We start from the raw sequence: 18,662 nt of genomic DNA on the forward strand, positions 1-18,662 counted from the left end.
CTAAAAAAAAAAAAAAAAAAAAACTTTTTATTTAAGACTCATGAGAAGTTGCAAATATAGTTTAGAGTTCCCATGTATCCCTTACTCAGCTTCCCCTAATATCTTTCATTACTATAGTAAATTACCAAAACCACATAACTGACTTTGGTACAATGTGACAGGCCTTATTTGGTTTTGACCAGTTTTTACATTCATTCTTTTGTGTGTGTATATTGAATACAATGAGATTTTATCACATGCGCTTAATACAGTTTTAAAATGATCTCTTCTTCTATCTAGCAGCAGTTCCTAACTCTAATTGCACATTAGAATTTCCTAGGGGAGCTTCAAATAAGTACCAAAGTTTGGCCCCACTTTAGACCATACTTTAGTCTAGCACTTCTCAGACTTTAAGATGTGTGCAAATCAACTAAGGATCTTGTTAAAATGCAGATTCTGATTTAGTAGTTCTGGGTGAAGCCTGAGAGTCTGCAGTTCTAACAGGGTCCCAGGTGATTGCCAGTGCTACTGATGCTGCCAGTCTGTGGACTGTATTTGGAGTAGGCCACTGTTTTTAGACCAATGAAATGAGAATCCATGGGTTTAAGGCCTGGGTACAGTATATTTGAGTTACTATGGTGATTCTAATATGTAGCCAGGGTTGAGAACCACTGAGATATGTGATGAAATTGAAAGGCTGTGTGATCCTCGGAGGCCACACCATCCCAACCTCTATTTAAACCATTCTAGGTCATTCCAGTCTCCTCTGATGAGCTATTCAAATGCCAAATAATTCTTGGAGTTAATAATTCTTTCTTACTTTATAACCCATATTCTTCTTCTGAAATTTAAATATACCCTATGTGAACTCTCTCAACATACTTCCACTTCAATTTCTTCTCTATACTTTTGCTCATCTTGAGATAAAAGGGAAGGAGAGACTGTCCCTTTGCTTTCATACTCAAATTCTGTAAAAGAGATTGCTTCCACATTAGGACCTAGGCTCTTCTCATTCCCTTGTCAATTGGTCGCCAAGCTCACACATATTAGAATGTTCTTTCTTTAGCACTCAACAAAACTCATTTTCAGCTGCTGACCTTGTTTTCTATCTTCCAGAGCAAACCCAAGCCAGATGGGAATTACCAACTTGCTGCCATCATATAAATACCTAAACCTACTCCCTTCTTTCCCTCCTGTGAAAATCAAGGCCATAGCTCTCTCTCTCTCTTTAAGTTCAATTGCTTTCACTGGGTTTTGTTTTTCCTTTCCTTCTTTCTAGTACAGTTTATTCCTTCTTCTCCCATGTCCCCAAACTCTACTAATTCTTTCCCATGGACTTTAAAATATGTTCATGTCTCTCCTATATTTTAAAAAAGGCCTCATTAATGCCATGTCCTTTCCACCTTCTGCCACACCTCCCCTTCTTTAATAAACCCTTTACATTTGATGTCTCCAACTATACCTCAAAGAGTGATTTGTGCTTGCTAACTTTATTTTCTCACCTCCCACTCACTTCTCAAACCACTACAGTCTAGATTCTATCCTAGCACTCAACCAAAACTCAACAATGACTTCTAAGAAGATAAATTCAATGGCTACTTTTTAAATTTTCATTTCCTTAAACTCTGAGCAGAGGCACACAGTTAAGTCAATAATAAAAAGTCAAAGGAGTACTTAAAAATATCTTGAGCTGGTTAAGCATTTTTTTCATTTTTCAATGTTTTAAATTTTTAATAAAGATTTTAATTACGCTTCAGTCGCTAAGTTTTTAAACCTAGGTTTCATGATTCTTTGACTTCATACTTTTAAATGGAGTCAGTTATCTTCAAAACATGGCAAATTTCAGAATCCATTAAAAATTATTTTATTCAAATTATATTTTCCAAAAGAGAGGGTTCTGTGCTAGTCATCTTTGAAAGTTTTCATACCATTTCAGAAACACATTTTCCAGAATGAACATTTCATATAGGCTTGGTGTCATCTGGGCCTGAGAGACAGCAAACGATGAAGTAAAATTGTATAAGTTGTCCAACATCTTTTGTGTGAACATAGTGAGTCAACTGAGGATATAGCAGCATTACCTACAGGAGTCTGCTGAGCCATACTGTCCAATGATTCCACCGAAATTCCATTCTGAGCAACAGATGGAGTTTGGACAATATTCATGGCTCCAAAATGATGTTGGCTTCCTCCTCCAGATTTAAGACCTGAAATTTTGAAGATGGCACTTGGTTTCCCATTCATGGCAAATCATAGGAGTTGTCATACTGACATCCCATTTGAATCAGGATAGGAAAAGTAGACAGAGCCTACTGGAGTCCCATGAAAATGGAATCCATAATTTCATGGGAATCCAGTAGGCTCCGGTAAGGCATGAGCATGCTTTCTTCATTGCTGTATCCTCTACCATATGCCCGGCAAACAAAAGTACTCAGTAAATATTTGTAGTTTGACTGAAACCCTTTCTTTCTCCCATAATGAATTACATGACTCAACTCTTTCCTCTCCTGCTATCTTTCAACCTAGTTTTCTCAGTATTCTTCTATCTGACTTCTCTACCTTTGCCTATTTGTAAATTTGATGTTACTGAAGATGGTCCTTGGCACTTCTGATCTTGTTATAACAGAATATATTCTTCGCAGGCAATGAATTCCACTTCCATGGTTTGACTTGTCACCTTTACACAGACCAATCATCAGTTCACATCAACACTTCACCTTTTCTTCAAACTCCAGATCTTAATTTCCATCTGCCTCCTGAAGATTTGCAAATAAATGCTATGGGAGTATTTCAACTGGCATATATACAACAGCTGAATCCTTTTCTCCAAATTTGTTCTTCCACCTGTTTAATGTAATGGTTAACACAGTATCATCCTCTTTCTACTCACCCAGCTGGGAAACTTCTAAGCCAACGTCACCCTTTTCCCTGTGATGACTCCCAGAGCCAATGATCTTCAAGTCTTATTAATTCTATCTCCCAATCTTTGGGCTGGTATTTTTAGTGTATGTTCTGAAGCACATTAGATTCTTGGGATGTTGATAGGGGCCACCAAAAAAGTAAAAAATATTCATATCAAATAGATTTGAGAAATGCCAAACTGGACAGAGTTAAATAGGTTTCTTTACAGAGGAACTTTTTAGAGCCTTTACTATGATAATGTGCATGCAATATGAGGATCTGATATGGGGGTACCACATCTATTGTTTGCCAAAGTTATTTGGCCACAGAGCTCATTTTTTTTTTTTTTTTTTTTTAACAGCACTAAAGGGAGCTTTCCTAGAACACATTTTGGGAAACGGTGGTCTGATCTATGTCCTTTCTTCTCTTTCTACAGCTCTTCTATTCCAAGTCTTCTGCCTGCAGACTTACAACAGCTCCTTGGGTGCACAAAAGGCGTCTCCCTATCTCCAGTGTCTTGATTCTCCAATTTAACCCCTCCACTCTGCAACAGGTACCCTTATTAGAGTTGGATCATGAATCTTCCCAGAGTAGTAGACATGCTGTCCCTTACTCTGTCCTGATCATCTATATCCTTACTTATTTTCTGCCTGTTTTGTTTTTTTGAGATCAATTACTGACAGAGGAATGCTGAAGTCTCCAACTATAATAATGGATTTATCTATTTCTCCTTTCAGCTCTATCAGTTCTTGCCTCATGTATTTTGATGCTCTGTTGTTAAGTACATACATATTTAGGATTGTTGTATCTTCTTGGAGGACTGATCTCTTTATAATTAGGTGATACCCCTCTTTATTCCCGATAATTGTTCTTGTTCTGATGTTAACGTCATCTGAAATGAACATAGCTACTCTAGCTTTCTCTTGGTTAGCAGTATTAGCATGGTATATCTTTCTCCATTCCTTTACTTTTAACTGTATGACTCTTCATATTTAAAGTGGGTTTCTTATAGACAATATAGAGTTAGGTCTTTTTTTTTCATTATCCACTTTCACAGTCATCATCTTTTACTTGGCATATTTATACCATTCATACTTAAAGTGATTATTGATATAATTAGTATCTATTATATCTACCATGGTGGTAACTGTTCTCTGTTTTTTTGTTTTTTGCATTTGTTCTTTTTTTTTTTTTACCTCCTCTTTTTCTGCCTTCTCTGGTTTTAATTGAGCATTTTATCTCCTCTGTTAGTATATCAATTTTACTTCTTTAAAAAAAATTTTAGCGGTTGCCATAGCACTTACAATACACATTTATACCTAATTTAAGTTCACCTTTAAACAACACTGCTTTATATGTGGTGCAGTTAGAACAGGGTATTCCCAATTCCTCCCTCACATGCCTTGTGACATGGCTGCCATTCATTTCACTTATCCATGTTTATAATCATCCAATATATTGTTACTATTATTGATTTAAATGAAGTTATGTTTCAGATCAATTAAGAGTAAGAAAAATAAAAATATTTTACTTCAGCTTCATTTATTCCTTCTCTAATACTCTTTTTTATATAGATCTGAGTTTCTGACTTATATAATTTTCCTTTTTCTTGAACAACTTCTTATAACACTTTTTGCGGGACAAGACTACTGGCGATGAATTCACTCAGTTTCTGTCTGAGCAAGTTTTTATATCTCCTTCACTTTAAAGCATAATTTTGCTGGATATTGGATTTTAGGTTGATTTTTTTTTCCTTTTAACCCTTTAACTATTTATCTTCATTCTCTTCTTGCAATTTTTTTCTCTGATAACTCTAATGTAATTCTTATCGTCTGTTCCTCTATATATAAGGCGTCCCCCCAATTCTGGTGTCTTTCAAGATTTCCTCTTTGTCTTTGGTTTTCTGTAGTTTGATTATGATATACCTAAGTGTGGTTTTATGAGTACTTATCTGTCTTGGTGTTCTTTGAGCTACCTGGATCTGTGGTTTGGTGTCTTTAATTTTGGAAAGTGTTTGGCCATTGTTACTTCAAAAGTCTTCTGCTTCATTCTTCTCCTTCTGGTATTCCAATTATGTGTATGTGATATATTTTGATAACACTGTCGCACAATTTTTAGATGTTCCATTTGGGTTTTTTTTTCTCTTTTAACTCTTTGTGTTTCAGTTTGTGACGTTCGTATTGCCCTATATTCAAGCTCACTGATTCCTTCCTTGGCAGTTAAGGCTACTGATGAGTTCATCAAAGCCTTTCTTCATTGCTGTTACAGTGTTTATCGCTAGCATTTCCTTTTGATTCATCCTGAGAGTTTCCATTTCTCTGCTTACACTACCCATGTGGTCTTGTTGTCTACTTTTTCCACTAAAGCCCTTAACATATTAATCATTGTTACTTTATTTTTTTGAGACAGGATCTCACTCTGTTACCCAGGCTGGAGTATAGTGGCATGATCAAAGCTCACTGCAGCCTTGAACTCCTGGTCTCAAATGACCCTCCTGTCTCAGCTTCCCAAGAATCTAGGACTACAGGCATGTACCACGATGCCCTGTTAATATTTTTAAATTTTTTTTTGTAGAGACGGGGTTTTGCTATGTTGCCCAGGCTGGTTATGAACTCCTGGCTTCAAGCTATCCTTTCACCTCGGCTTCCCAAAGTGCCAGGATTATAGGCATGAGCCACCTTGCCTCGCCATCATAGTTACTTTAAATTCTCTGTCTGGTATTGAATTTAAATTCCGATATCTGAGTCTGGGTTTGATGTTTCCTTTGTCTCTTCAGACTATATGCATTTTATTTTGGCTTGCCTTGTAATTTTTTCTTCAAGGCTAGACATGTTATATCAGTTAATAGGAACTAAGATAATAGGACTCTACAGGGAAGATTTACGTTAATCTAGGGGTCAGAATGTATTTAATGTTTGTTGTAGCTATAGGTACCAGAAGCTTTAATTTTCTCTACTGTCCTTGTTTTTGTCTTTGTTGACGTTGGATTTCCCCACATACTTCTCCTCAGAAAGGGTCTGTGTCTTTTTGTTCTTTCAGCTGTAATCCACTATTATTAAACTGGAGCTCTGCTGATGTGGTAGTGAAGTGTGGTAAGGGGAAATTGCTATATAATCTTCCAATGAAATCTCAGTCTTTTAGTAGACCTGTGACCTTCACAAGTATTTCTCTAGTGGTATAGTTTTTTCCTGTCTTCCATTCCCTTCCCTGGCTGTAGTGCTTCAAATTGATTTCTTTGAATCCCTGACCCCTGTTGACTCTCCCCCCACCAACTCTTAGGTAAGGCAGAAAGGCTGAAGGGGGCTGAAATGGGAAAGAACCTAGGATAAAGTTTCAGAATCGTGCTCTGGCAAGTCCCTTCTCCTGGAGAGTAAGCATTTGTTAATGGAGAACACTGGGTAGATTTCACAATGATAATACTGCTGATCCCAATTTATGGATGAAGAAATTGAGACCTCCCAGAGAGGTTAAGTGACTTGATCAAGGACACATTAATAGTTCACAACCTCAAACACAAAACTTTGGGGTCTAAAGCAACGCTTTTTCCACTCTGCCCAAACTGGTATCCACTGAATTTTGGTTGCAACTGTCACCTCTCTCTGACAGCACTTGACATCAAATAGTAATTGACACTGAACATTAGCTGCCAGGGCCCTCCCTGTGGACACCTCACCTATGACAACTGACAACGACTCTCCTTTACCAAACTCTAGTCTGGCTCCTCTGAACCTTCTTCCCAACTAACCCTCAGCATTCAGATTTCCTTTTCTGTCTTTACATCATCCAATTTTAGCAAGACTTCTGCTAAATCCATTTAACCATAATCCCCCACCCTTTGTATCTGATCATTCTAGATATCTGACCAAATTCTTCATCTCTGACCATCTCTCAGATGATACCTGACCATCCTGGCTAGCTTTCAGCAAGAATCCTATCAGATTGGTTTAGCCAGAATCTGCCCCTTCCCCATGATGTTTCCTTTTAATAATGTTCTATCCACTGACCCCATCCTGCTCCTTGGCTATAAATTCCCACTCTTCCTTGTCATATTCAGAGTGGGTCGGATCTCTCCCCTACTGCAAAACCCCACTGCAGTAGTCTCTATACTATCTCAGTGGCTCCTGCTGAATAAACTCTGCCTTACCATTCTTTACCAAGGGTTCTGAGTAACTTTTTCTTTAACAGAACCACAGTACTAGGACCCTGTCTCAGAAACGCAGCATGTAGCTCCTATTTGTGCCTGCTATACCATCTGGTTTGCTTCAAAGAAAGTTCCGGAAAAGACAAATGGCAGATGACCCCGTATGGGAAGTCTTTGGAAGAATGAAAGCTTTGGCAATCCCATATGTGGAGACTGTAGCAACAACACCCATGGTGTGTGTGTACTGAGGGGGAGGTGTATCTCTCTTCCTCCATCTCAGGGTGTCCTTTCCTCTACTCAGCCCCTTTCTCCTGAACTCCAACACCAGGAGACAGGCAGTGGAGTATGGCCCTATGTTCAACATGCTTGCCTTACAGTGCAAACTTCAAATATTCAGATTTATGTAATACCCTTTGTAGAAGACCTATTATAGCATCATTCAGAATTAAGTGCTGAGCAAACAACTTTTTCATCCTGCTTGTATCTTATTGGCCAGATTCCACAGAGAGAGACTGCATTTTTGGAAGTAGTCCTGATAGCTAATTTCTAGGATACTTTATAGCAGTGGTTCTGAAAGTGTGGTCCCTGGACCAGCAAGAACAGCATCACCTTGTGAACCTGTTATAAATGCAAACTCTCAGGCTCCACCCCAGACCTACTGACTCAGAAACTCTGTGGGGTGGAGACCACAATCTGTTTTGAACAAGTTCTCCAATGGCTATCTGCTCAAGTTGGAGAGCCACTACTTTAGCTTATAGAGGCAATTAAATAGAACTGAGTAGTCAGGATATACAAAGGTTCAGCAAGGTTCCTTAGATCCACAAATCCACTGCTCTACTCAAAGTGTGGTCTGCAGACCAGTAGCATCAACATCCCTGGGTGCTTGCTGGAAGTGCAGAATGTCAGGGCTGCTGCCTCAGATCTACTGAATCAGAATCTGCATGTTGAAATTCCCAGGGAATTTAGAAGCACAAAGTTTGAGAAGTACTGCTGACCCTCACTTACACAGAGGTTAATTTTGTTTGAAGAGATTAGGGATAGAGAACCAGATAGGCAGAGGAATCTTCTTTGGTGGATTTGATGTGGAGCCTGAATAATTGTGAATTTCTTTTAGGATCCTATAAAAAGAAATTTTCGAAAGGGGTAGGTGGGGAAGCACACTGAACTAAATGATCAAAATTCACAGTCAGCAAAATTTTGCAACATTCCAGTTTCAAAGGGCTTTACAATTATCACTTTGCCTGGTGCTCCTGATCTCTGGCAATTCTGATGACACTCTTCCCTGTGAAGTGCTTGCAGGTCTACTTATGTGGACAAGATTTCCCAGGGAAACACTGTAGTCATGTAAATTCAGTAAGAGAGGAGAATGATCAACATTCTCACCTAAATGACTGGAGAATCCCTCTCTGGCATGCTGTGCTGTGAGATGTGGTGAGAAGAGCCCTGAAACCAGAGCAGGCAGCCTCTCAGAAATTTTAATTCAAAAGGCACTTCCCTGGGCAGGAAGTAAAGGCTTTTTTTGTGTGCAAAGCCCCATCAGGCATGAAGAGGAGGTTCTGAGCCCAGAGAAACCACGTTTGGTGTGCTGGAATGCAATGCACCCATCCCCATCTGCAGCTCTGCCTGCCTAAGAACTTTCTGCAGGAAGAGGAGCTGCATGCTCAGCAGTAGGATGAATCCAATTGTCTGTAATGACTCAGATGGAGTCATTAAAGACCAACAAATTGGCAATATGAGTATTGAATGTAGATTGAGCACCCATTATTGCCTGTTGGATCAAAGAAAAAAAGTGGCTACATGTGTATTTACTCAACAGGCAATAATGGCTTTGAAAGAGCTGGCACATGTGAGGAAATAGCAGTCATTTTCAAAGTAAATAGTAATAATGATAACACACCTTACAGAAGGCTATGGTTACACAGTGCCTTCACATACTTTATCTCATTCTGTCTTTACCTTAAGTGGGTGAAGGAGATGCTATTACACCCAGTGCAAATAAGGAACCTGTTTCTCAGGGAGGTTAGGTGACTTGCCCAAAGATACATACTTAGGAGAACTGGGACTTGAGCCTGGCTTTCCTGATTCTAAATCCAGTTTTCTATTTACAACAGTTAAATTTGAGCCTTGCTACTCAAAGTGTGTTCTACTGATCTGTAGCATCAGCATCACCTCAGATCTTGTTAGAAATGCAGACTTGCAGGTCCCACCCCAGACCCTCTGAATTAGTCTGTATTTTAGCAAGATGCCTAGGTGATGTGTGTGCATGTTAAAAAGTCTGAGAGCAATGAAACAATCTTTACTCAGTATGACTACTTGCCTATACCACAAGAATGAAAACAAAATCCAACAACTCAACCCTCACACAATTAAGTTATAAATATCACAAAATGTTCTTGAGCATTTATAATGACAGCTCTATAGCAGAGATGCATTTTTTTTCTTGAGACAATTAGAAAGAATTGACAAAGCCATGGTTTTAGTGACAGCAGGAGAGCCTCATGGAAGAATGGGTAAAGGAATCTCTATCTTCCACGCTGAAAAATTAGCAGTTCTAGTGTTTCCATTAAACTCACAGAAATATGCTGATTTTGTACCAGTGTCATTTTTTTTGAGTTTGCCTTTTAGAACAATACTTTATGTTACTCTGGGCTAACTTTTAAGGAGAGTGGGAATGAGCAACATCAGAATGGTGATATGGTCAGAAAAACCACTTGTCCTTGATTTTTTTCTTTTAAGTGTGTGTCCTGTTTACATTTCAGTATGGGTGTGGCCAATATTTTGAGACTTTTCTTCAAGTAAGTAAGGGAATGTGTAGTGTGGGGACCCGATTTCCAGGTTGCTCACTGGGAACTGCACAGGGCTCCACCCTCCCACATGGAAATGGACCACTGAATGGGGACTGAGGTCAAGTTTATACCCTCCCAAACTGTACTTGGACCAGACAAGGTCATCAGATATTTGGTTTTCAAAGAATTTCTCCTTATATAAATGGCAGCAGATCTGGAAACAGAATGGATGCTTATTGCTTATTGACAAGTTTGAAACCAAGATTTGTCAAGGATGAAAAATGAATATAGAGCAAAAGAAATCACATGGTCATGCTACCAGGCAAAATTATATTTGACCAAAATAAATCAATAGGGAGGGAGAGCACATTTTCCATCTTACAAGCTATCAACCGGTAACAATTTATGAAGCACCTGCTGCACACTCCACATCATGCTAGGCTCTAGGAGAGATGTGGCAGTTTCAGACATTGTTCCTGCCCCTGAAGAGTTCGTTATCTTGCTTAAGAGAAACTATCACATGACAGTACAGCAAATTACGTAAGAGTCTACAGCTCTGCATTAAAGAATGTGGATAAGAACGAAAGCCCAATAGATTTAAGGGTGAGAAGAAGCCATGAATCTGAGAAAGCCTCATGAAGTAAGAGGCATGTGAACTGGTCCTTAAAGAGAGGAGGCAGGGCACTTTTAGGGAGAACAACAGAAGTAGATGTGTGAAGATGGGGGCCTGCAGACTTCTGTATTCATAAAGGTGAGAATGAATATGTGCCTCTCAAATGTGGAGGTTTGGCATCTAAAACCACACATCCTGTTGGTGTCTAGGCCCTGTTTGGAATCATCTTTACCAGCATCCACTGGCACTTGTCAAACTTGAGAATAACTAAATAGCTATGCTGGATGATTCTTAACTGTAAGCTTCAAGGAGACAGGGTCATAGACATCTTGTTGAGTAAAGGGATGAATATCCATTCCCTAGAATCAGGGCCCTAAATCTCTAGATGTATGACTCTAGATGAATATAAGACCCTTAGGGCAGATGCTCTCAGGGTCCCACCCATATAGTCTCAGCTCACACTCACTTCTCCATGCTAAGGTTGCTTGCTACAAACACCTGTAGCTCTGTACCCAATTCTTTTAAAAAAAAAAAATTATATAGAGAAACACAGCGTATGAAAATGCCAGAAACTTCATGCTCCTAAATGCAGTTGAATCAACCAACTATGGCTGGAGTTGGGGAAAAAATATTCAGCTTCTTTATCCACAATTGAGATTTCTCCAACACATTCTACAGTGTCTCCCAGAATTCCCTAGTGAGACTGAGCCCAGTTGCCCACAGCAGACACTTGCTTAATAATACTCTCTTGATTGGCTTCCTGCTACTCACTGTTTTACTTCCCCACTCCCCTATCAGCCTTTTCTGATATCACCTCCCAAGATACCCGACTGCACTTAAATAAATCATCTTAACTGTACTTGAAGCCTATGAATTAAACCTAAAGTGGAAGACCTAACAATGGGGATCTTTCAAAATAGCAGAAACAATATTCTCAAGAGGATTTCTTAGAGAGCAAGAAGATAAAAATAGCTTTTTCTATGTCCTCACTGCCTCCTTTTGTTCAAAATATTAACTCAGAAGTTGCAAGCACAACATATTGTTCAGGGCTTCCCGTAAGAAATAACAACTAGTGTTGATTTCCTTTTTTTTCTTTTCTTGTCTTTTAAAGGTTAGAGATTACTCACCTCCCCTGCTGGTCATTAAATCAGTCTGGCAGGATTCCTCGGTGGTTCTGTGGCCTTCCGGGTATGTGGCGGAGACACAGGCAGTGCTGCAGACAGGCCTGCTTGCTGTGATGTGCTATCAAGCAGGTGACTTCAAAGGTCTGCTTTAAGCCTATCTCAAGTATCACTTGGGGCTCACACTGAGCCCCGAAATCAGGTACCAGATGGCACATCTCACAAAGTCAAAGTTGATCAGCTCACCAACATCTCACATTTCCCTAGCTCCTGTGCCAAGGGACTGGAACCACTCAGGTAGAAAACAAATAACTTCTGTTAGCTTACTCCTCCTTCTCATATTTACAAGGAGTCACCAGTTCAATGTTTGACTGTCCTGTGAGGTTTAAAGGTCTGGTGAATCCTGAGTGGCTCAGTTTTTGTGGCCATTTAAAATATAATCATCCTTCCCTAACTCTAATATGGCATCTATCAAGATGTCATGAGTCATTACAAAGGTGGGCTTCCTCTCCCACTGGTGCTTTATATCTAAATTTCAGTTTAACCAAAGTTTGTCTCAAATGTGTACCTAAATGGAGAATTGAAAGATTGCTCCCCAAATCTAAATGAGACAAGAGGGCATTTGACATACTAATCACACAAATGAGACGTGCTTAAAAATCAGACATGGCCGAGCGCGGTGGCTCATGCCTATAATCCCAGCACTTTGGGAGGCCGAGGCAGGCAGATCACGAGGTCAGGAGATCGAGACCATCCTGGCTAACACGGTGAAACCCTGTGTCTACTAAAAATACAAAAAATTAGCCAGGCGTGGTGGTGGGTGCCTGTAGTCCCAGCTACTCGGGAGGCTGAGGCAGGAGAATGGCGTGAACCCGGGAGGCGGAGCTTGCAATGAGCTGAGATTGCGCCACTGCGCTCCAGCCTGGGCGACAGAGCGAGACTCCATCTCAAAAAAAAAAAAGTCAGACAACCCAAGGATGAGATTGTGCTTAGATTATTTGGATACACTACCTATGAAATGAAAGGAGAATGAAAACCTATCTCAGTCTCTCCTTAATTTTCCCCTAGTACAAAAATAAAGAGTAAAAGTCAATTGACTGACCCAGCAAATGCACAAATGCTGCCCTTTCAGGCCGAGGCTCAATCTTTTCTAAGAGTATCTGCCACTTGGATAACTCACCAGAAGGGACTGCACTGCCCAAGGCTTCATAGTACCTGTCACCAAACAAAGCACCCTGAGATGCTAAGAGCATCAGCCTTTGTGGAGATGACCTTTAAGGTGCCTTCTAAACCCAAGGTTCTTTGATTCCGTGTTTCTCAGATGCAAGCTCTTCTATTGTCATTTTATACTTGGAAAAGCAGAGGCTGGATAGGCAACAAAGCACTGCCTCCTGCCTCCTCAGGTCGCTGCTCACAGGGGGGTCTTACACAGTGAGAAGAAGCCCAACCTAAGTGGGCAACTGCTACCGACTGATGCTTAAGGCATGCCAATAATGGGCACTCTAGTAATTGACAAGTCTCAAAGGCCAATGTCAACTTAGCCACTTTGTCATTCAAGTAGTTATACTGCATTCAGTTTCTTGGGCTCCTCTACGGCAGGTGGGATTTAGACCTGAAGGGACAGAGTATCAAAGAGAGCAAGAGAACTGCATTTTGGGGAAGATTACACTGGAAAATCTGGTCTCTGCTCAACTGCCCAAGAGAGCATCCCTTCAGAGGTCATAATATTTGTCCCCAGAGTTCTATGAACTTTTCTTTGGCATTTTTTCATTTTATATAATCAATGTAGCAAAAAAGAATCTTTAAAAAACAAAAGAAACATGCAAGGCAGAGAGTTTCTCCACCTTGGCACTATTAACATTTGGGGTTGGATAATTTTTTGTTGTGGGGACTATGCTGTGCATCCAGGATGTTTAGCCGCAAACCTGGTATCTACCCACTAGATGCCAGTAGCACATGCCCCTTCCCCAAGTTGTGACAACCAAAAATGTCTCCAGACATTGCCAGATGTCTCCTGGGTGTGTGCACAGTCAGCCCCGGTTGAGAACTACTGCCATACAGGTTAACAGTATTAACTTCTAGAAAGTGCTCTAGTAATGAAATTTTAGAATACAACATAGGAACCTTTAACGTAAAGATAGCAAATCTCTCAGGCTTTGTGAGCCACAGTCTCTACTATATAGCCTTCTTGGTTTTTGTTTTGTTGTGTTTATAATCTTTCAAAACTGTAAAAACTCAATCTACGTTCAAAAATAGGCTGAAATTTGCTGATCCTTAGATTGTAGAGGAAGAAATGATGGTGATTCCCATAATGATTGAAAGTGTGGAGATAGTATTTGGAAAAACTATAATCTTGATCTAGCTACCCAGTCTTTGTGACCCTGAGCTAGCAGTTATGCTGCCCTTCTTGGAAAGTCTGAAGTAAATAACTTCAAGTTGGATTTTATTAATCTTGTTTGCAACTTAATTCTATTTAATGTATTTAAACATAAAAGGTTTAAATAAAACAGAAACTTGATATTTGAAAGAAATGAGATCTCCTAGTAAATGGAAGAATGTTTGCTAAGTGAGGATGCGTCCTTCCCATGGTTTGGAATAAAACATTCTGAGTTTCCCCTGAAGAAGAGGACTTTGTACAAAGGCAATGCCCCTACCCAATTTAAAAACGGAAATATGCTTTGATATGACTACAGAGCTTATCAAGGAGGGAAGAATGATATCTTGCAAACAAAGAATTCTAGAAACTGTCTGTAAAGTTGTAAAAATAAAAATCTCACTATGCAAATACATTTCAAATTCATTTTTATGGAATCTTCCTTAACTCATCACATAAATGTCTGAGTAAACTAGGGAGGGTCTATTCAACAAGTATTTATTGAGTAGCTACTATGTGCCAGGGACTGTGTAAGGAACTAAAGTTCAATCAACCTGGACCCTGCCAATGAGCAGCACTCAATCAGGAAGCAGTTACATTCAATCAGCCAGAGATTTTTTTTCAATAAAATCTTCCTTTTATCCTTGCATATTGTTAATTATAAATATCTTATGCTTTACTTTGGGCATTTGGAGTTTCTGTATGTGGATTTTAATTGACACTAGACAGAATCAGTCAAGAAAAATATTCTTATGATCCAATTACCACTATTAGAACAACTGGATGGGATGGGATATAAAACTTTGGTCAACCGTACTGCATTTGGATAACAAAAATGTATATTTTAAATCATTCAAGTAGTGTATCATATGAAAGTAAATTATAATGAAAAGAACACTGGGCTTGGAGTCCAAAACCCTGGGTCCAGTCCAGTCCTGGTTCTAGCCTTGTTTTTTTTCCATGGACAAGTCACTTAACTTCTAAGAAGTAGTTTTCTCATATGTAAAATGGGATATAGCATTTTTCCTAATTTGCTGTATTTAAACATACTGTATGTTTATAACCTATAAAGTCCTATAAAGATGATGTCATTATCTTAAGTATTGGGCTGTACTGATTCTTCACTTTACAGAGATGATTCTGGAATAAATCAAGAATTGTTTTAACAGCCTGCATCAGTTATCAAAGGGACCTACTTACACTTCATTTTAGGTGATCGCAAAGAAACGTATCTGTAAAAGCTTGTGAGGCCCTACTTTGAAATTTGCTTTGAGATGAACATCATAGATTTTCTGTTAAAAGATATAATCAGCTAAATTTAATTTTCTAGGAAAAGGAAGACGTTTGAAGAGCTGTATTTATTTAAAGAGGTTCAGAAATTACTGCATGAGCCCTTATCAGCACCACCAGGTCCTACCCACTTTTGCCTAATATTGCATCTTTGCCCCGTAGGCTTCAGGGGAAACCGATGCTAGGCGGAGTCATGCCTCACAGTGCGGGGTCAACTACAATGGTCAGAGTATGGTAATCGTATCACTTGCGCAAATTCGAGAAAGCTCCTCCAAACCAGATCAGCTGGATTTTCAAACACAGATATTTTTCTGTAATACTCTCAATTACATTTAAAATCGTCAACCTGGCTTTTCGTTTTCTGTCATCCCTCCCTCCCAGTCTGTTTTTTTTTTTTTTTTTTGTTTTTTTTTGTCAGCAAATAGTGGGACCAATATCGCAAGAAGGATCTCCTTCACTGCACAGGTACAATCCCAAAACATTAAGAGGAGAGAATGGGGCTACTCTTCATGCTTGAAGCAACACCCTACACAGTCCTACAAGTCACCTCCTCAGTTTTGTACTGGGGTCTGAAAAAGCCTCAGACCTGCTTATGATCTGTCCACTTCACTTCATTTCAAATGTGACGCCATAAAACCAGCAGGGACCGTTCGGTGTTGTGTAGTGTTAACTGTCAGTGCTATCCTTGATGCTGGTAACGAAGTATCAGAATAACACTAGTAAGGACAATAACAGTGGTTCTTTCACTCCTGACACCTTTTGTAAAGGACAAGTCTTCATGTCTCTAAATGGAAAAAAACTTAAAAAAACAAGTGCTCACTCCCACACTTTACATTACCATGACTAATGAAGGTCCATCTTCCTGTCCCCTGGCTCCATACCTACCAAAAGTAGGGGCTGGATGCAGAAAGAAAAAATGAAATATATAATTTAAAATTGAAGACAATTAATTCCCTTGGTTTCTTAAGTCTGGGTTTTTATAAGCTGTATGAACTCACTTGACCAGAGAGTCATCAGCTAGAAATAAGTTCGGACCACTGTTAGGCTTGGTTTTGACTTTACTCAGACACCTAGAAGATGAAAAACCATCCCACTTCTTAAAACAATCCACTGATTTGACCATTGTCCTTTAAAGTTGCCCTTTAGACAAGGAGGCAAAGCCAAGCCTCCCTCTCTCCAGTCTCATCCTTCTCCTATCACACTGTTTTCTGTCCTGAACTGATCAAAATCAAATAGGGAAGAAGTAATCTAGTTGAAAAGAGATCTGATGCGCTTGTTGATGTCTCATTAACCTTGAGAGTGACTGTAATGGTGACTGCCTGTCACAGTGGTGTGATGGTTTGTGAGGGGGGGAAAAAAGCCAATGGAAACATCACCTTGAAAAAAACACAAAAAGAAATATCATTTACTAGATCATCAATCAAAAGATGGGGCATTTCCAACTGTCAGAACTGGTTAAATTACAGTTTCCTTGTGCCCATGATGAATCTACTACGTGTTTTCTTGGGAAAGCTTTTGGAGCAGTATTTATCTGTGTCCCAAAATATAGTCACTAAAGTATTGAGGAAAAAAAAAAAAAACCACTTTGATGCTGGAAGTCTAATCATGAGAAAAACAAACATCTCGGGATTAATGTTATTAAGGTTCTCTGATGAGTAAGTGTGTGATTTATGTGCCATTAAAAATATCACGAGCCACTCAGTGTGGGAAGATCCTAATTCCATTGAGCTCCTAGTCAGATTCCACTCATTATTAATTGCTGATTGATAACATGTCAACAAACAGACGTAGGGAAATAATGGACGAAAATTAGCTTGTGTCTAGGGATAAACTATTATCGGTAGAGGAAAAGAAGAGGAAAGAGTTCCCCAGGTTTCCCAGCAGACTCCCCCTTGGGATAAGTAGACTAGAAATCTAACCAGCCTGTAGTACCAGATGGAGACTAGAGACTCACACAAAACCATCACCTTCCATTCCTCTGCACCAGAGTCCCAGCTGGGACTGGTTCTTGTCTGCCCTCCCCAAAGGAGAACCTTAAGTAAAGAAGCCCCACAATCCCCATCAGGGATTCAGATGGAACATTCTCACCTATTTTTACTTTTCTCTCCTGAGGTCTCCACTTTTCCATCTCTAGTCCTCACTCCTCGGCTTTTCTTAGGAACTTCCTGAAAGTTACCACCATTAACCTCACTTTCCACATCAAATTCCCACCTCAAGCTGATGGCACAACCGGTTTCTGCGAGTGTCACCCTCTAACCAGCTGCTCGGTTTCCTGTGCTCTTCTCGGGGCCACACAGCCTGGCTTCTGTTCTCACCCTTCTGGCTTTGCCCCTCACCCCCATGCTCAGATGCACCCAAATAAAAGTGGATTGATCGGTTCCTTCTTTTCCCAAAGTTTTGGCATTTCTTGAGGAGCTACGGTGAAAGACGAAGTAACTGCGAATTACAAACATAATTTCATACCCTAGTAAGATAGAGATGGCTACCTCGCTCCAGAGAAGAGAGCAGCAGGGCAGCCCCCTGTTCTAGCCAGAGACCACACTTCTTTCTGGGTGGGTGGGAGGCATTTTCCTCACCATCCCGCCTCACATTCTTTTGTCCTTTCCCAACCTCCCCCACCAACAACCTTTCCCCAAACACTCCGGGGGGCCAGAAAAAGGGAGAAACAAAACAGGACAGGGAGGGGTATCTCGGAATCCCCTCCAAGCATAGTATTTTGTTCTCTAGTAGGAGTTTCCAGAATGTCTTCTCTCGTTCTGCTTCTTCCTGGCCCAGTTACCCCAAAGCCTTCCCAACCCCAAGCCCACTGCGACCAAAACAAGCGCACCGACCACAGCACTGTGGCCGCCGCCGCCCCAACTGTTGCAGCAGCTGCGGGGTGGCGGCAGAGGCGACGCGGGCAGGGCTGGACCCGGACCCCGACGCTCCCTGTCCAGGAGGCTGGGAGGCTCCAGTCGGCCGCCCTGGGGTGCGCGGTGCAGGAGAGCCCCTGCGGCAGCTGCCTGGGCTAGGAGAGGTGGCGCTCTCAGCCGGGACCCCAGCGCAGAGCCAGCCCGACCGCGGCCGCGGCGCTGGCGGAGTCTACCCGCACCCGCCCCCCTCTCACCTTTAAGATCAGGTCGGTGTGATGCTGGTCCAGCATGTTGGCTTTCTGGAAGGAGGTGACGATGACCCGGCCGTAGCGCCCGGGGGTCTGCAGGTCCGAGTAGAGACGGTGCTTGGAGCGGTTGACCGGGAAGAGGCTGTTAACGAGGTTGCGCTCGATCTTGGCCAGGCTGTGCTGGGGCGCCAGCAGGTGCTCCACGCTCTCCTCGACCTGGTAGCGGCTGAAGCTGGCGCCGAGCAGGATGGAGATGAGCACCGGCGCCGAGGCGAAGAAGACAGGGTGACTGGCAATGAAGTGGCCGAGCCGGGAGAAACACGTCCTCAAGCCCCTGTGCAGAACCTGCCGCAGCTA

General features: G+C 40.9%; 1 protein-coding gene across 1 annotated transcript in view; it reads right to left on the reverse strand.

Annotated features, from left to right (window-relative positions):
* Nucleotides 1-18,654, reverse strand: part of PTCHD1 (patched domain containing 1) — a 61,067-nt gene extending 42,413 nt beyond the window's left edge. The window contains exon 1 of the mRNA XM_031934996.1: nt 18,312-18,654. Coding sequence (XP_031790856.1) covers nt 18,312-18,347 — 36 coding nt within the window. The 5' untranslated portion in view covers nt 18,348-18,654. The remainder of the gene's footprint in view (nt 1-18,311) is intronic.
* Between the last annotated feature and the right edge of the window lie 8 nt (nt 18,655-18,662).

The sequence above is a fragment of the Piliocolobus tephrosceles genome, chromosome Y, assembly GCF_002776525.5.
Source record: "Piliocolobus tephrosceles isolate RC106 chromosome Y, ASM277652v3, whole genome shotgun sequence".
NCBI lineage: Eukaryota > Metazoa > Chordata > Mammalia > Primates > Cercopithecidae > Piliocolobus > Piliocolobus tephrosceles.